This window comes from Takifugu flavidus, chromosome 8 (genome assembly GCF_003711565.1).
Source record: "Takifugu flavidus isolate HTHZ2018 chromosome 8, ASM371156v2, whole genome shotgun sequence".
Taxonomy (NCBI): Eukaryota; Metazoa; Chordata; class Actinopteri; order Tetraodontiformes; family Tetraodontidae; genus Takifugu; species Takifugu flavidus.
The window spans coordinates 180,001-182,500 of NC_079527.1; the positions used below are offsets into that span (position 1 = coordinate 180,001).

At 52.5% G+C, this 2,500-nt stretch overlaps 1 protein-coding gene across 1 annotated transcript in view; it reads left to right on the plus strand.

Annotated features, from left to right (window-relative positions):
- LOC130530283 (voltage-dependent L-type calcium channel subunit alpha-1D-like) overlaps positions 1-2,500 on the plus strand; it is a 33,814-nt gene that overhangs the window by 9,108 nt on the left and 22,206 nt on the right. The window contains 4 exon segments of the mRNA XM_057041314.1: positions 297-436; positions 1,869-2,020; positions 2,097-2,249; positions 2,323-2,500. The exon segment at positions 2,323-2,500 is cut by the window's right edge and continues 19 nt beyond it. Of these exon segments, the coding sequence (XP_056897294.1) occupies positions 297-436; positions 1,869-2,020; positions 2,097-2,249; positions 2,323-2,500 (623 nt within the window).

A 2,500-nucleotide genomic window follows, 5' to 3' on the forward strand; every position in this document is an offset into this window, starting at 1 on the left:
GCCGTCAACTTGAATTCATCTACTAGAAGGCTGCGTGATGATGGATGGATGATGGATGGATGGATGATGGATGGATGGATGATGATGGATGGATGGATGGATGATGGATGGATTGATGGATGGATGATGGATGGATGGGTAGATGAATAGATGGATAGATGGGTGGATGGATGATGGATGGATGAATAGATGGATGGACAGATGGACGGATGGATGAATAGATGGATGGACAGATGGATGGATGGAGGGACAGATGGACAGATGGCCCTAACTTGGGCCAACTTCCTGTCTTCCAGGAACAAGTGGAGTACGTTTTCCTCATCATCTTCACCATCGAGACCTTCCTGAAGATCTTGGCCTACGGGCTGGTGATGCACCCCAGCTCCTACATCCGTAACGGCTGGAATCTGCTGGACTTTGTCATTGTGATCGTTGGGTGAGGAGCCTCAAACCCTCTGTGAGACGTGTCGTGACGAGCATCTGTGGAAGCTGAGCCTCCAGTATCGATGTGATGCTCTGATCATTGGTGGTCTTTAACCCTAACCGTAACCTAACCCTAACACTAACCTAACCCTCTAATCCTAACCCTAACCTAACCCTAACCCTAACCCTAAATCTGACCCTAACCCTAACCCTCTAACCCTACCCTAACCCCTAACCCTAACCCCCTAACCCCTAACCCTCTAACCCTAACCTTAACCCTAACCCTAACCCTAACCCTTACCCTTACCCTTACCCTTACCCTAACCCTGACCCTGAGCCTAACCCTAACCCTCTAACCCTCTAACCCTCTAACCCTCTAACCCTCTAACCCTCTAACCCTAACCCTGACCCTGACCCTGACCCTAACCCTAACCCTAACACTGAGCCTAACCCTAACCCTCTAACCCTAACCCTGACCCTGAGCCTAACCCTGGAAACTCTGACGCTCCTCAACAGACTCGATTGTTGTTATCTCCTCAGGCTGCAGCACAAACTGGCTCCTCTTGGTTTGGTGCTGCTGCACTCAGACGTGTTCATTTCCTCCATTGCTCCGTCTTTGTGCAGTTTCAGCAGCAGCAAATCGGATGTGACTGAATGAAACTCTGCGAGTTTCCGTTAGTGGACAGAGGAGAAGGGCCCCTGCAGCGGAGACACGATTTATCTCACTTTAGTGTCTTTTTGTGTTGAGTGTGTGTGACAGTTGACTCGATCACTGCGAGTAAACACACATCCACTGTCTCCATGGAAACACGCTGGCTGCAGGTGCTTTTGGCTCGGTCCAGACACAAATCTAATGATTAGGAGGTTTGGGTGTTGGTGGATGTGGATGAGGAAGGTGGAGGTGGACGAGGTGTGGGTGTTGTGCACTACCAACAGGTGTTGCGCGCTACTAACGGGTGTTGCACGCTACCAACGGGTGTTGCGCGCTACCAACGGGTGTTGCGCGCTACCAACGGGTGTTGCGTGCTACACAATGGGTGTTGTGCGCTACCAACGGGTGTTGCGTGCTACCAACGGGTGTTGTGCGCTACCAACGGGTGTTGTGCGCCCTGTTACGCCTGTAGAGGGTTAGCGTGCTCTGATGTTACAGGTACAGACCATCATCGATTGTGTGGATTTTCTGGAGTAATCTGGACACCAGCAGAGTCACCTGTAGAGCCTTGTCCTCTGTGTCCCCTTTGTTTTCGTCCTGACAACCTGCAGGTGATGCCAGTGGAGCCTGTTGTCATGGTAACGGTGGCTGAGGACACGCTGCTTCACAGCCAGAGATGCTGCTGTATGTGGGACAGGGGAGCTGTCCGTCAGTGGCTCTGCCTGTGCTGCTCTGTGGTTGTCCCGCAGGACACATCCATCCTCCATCAACATGTCCTCCTCTTCTGATGCAGGTTGTTCAGCGTCGTCCTGGAGACGATGACTCACAAATCTGGGGAACAAGCGACCACTCATCACGTCCCCGGAAAACCTGGAGGTTTGGATGTCAAAGCTCTGCGAGCCTTCCGAGTCCTGAGGCCCCTCAGACTGGTGTCTGGAGTTCCTAGTGAGTGTGTGTGTGTGTGTGTGTGTGTGTGTGTGTGTGTGTGTGATACAGCTCTTCATCACCCTGTGTCTGTCAGGCCTGCAGATTGTGTTGAACTCCATCATGAAGGCCATGGTTCCTCTGCTCCACATCGCCTTGCTGGTGCTCTTCGTCATCATCATCTATGCCATCATTGGTCTGGAGCTCTTCATTGGTCGCATGCACAAGACCTGCTACTACACGGCCACAGGTAGCAGCTGCAGGTGTGGACCTGCCGTCCACAGGGCCTCTCCGCTGATGTCAGTGTGGCGTGATGTTTCCAGATAATTATGTGGAGGATGACCCAGTTCCATGTGCGTTTGCCGGTCACGGCCGTCAGTGTGTCATTAATGGCTCGGAATGTCGAGGGAGGTGGGACGGTCCCAACGGAGGAATCACCAACTTCGACAACTTCTTCTTCGCCATGTTGACTGTGTTCCAGTGCATCACGATGGAGGGGTG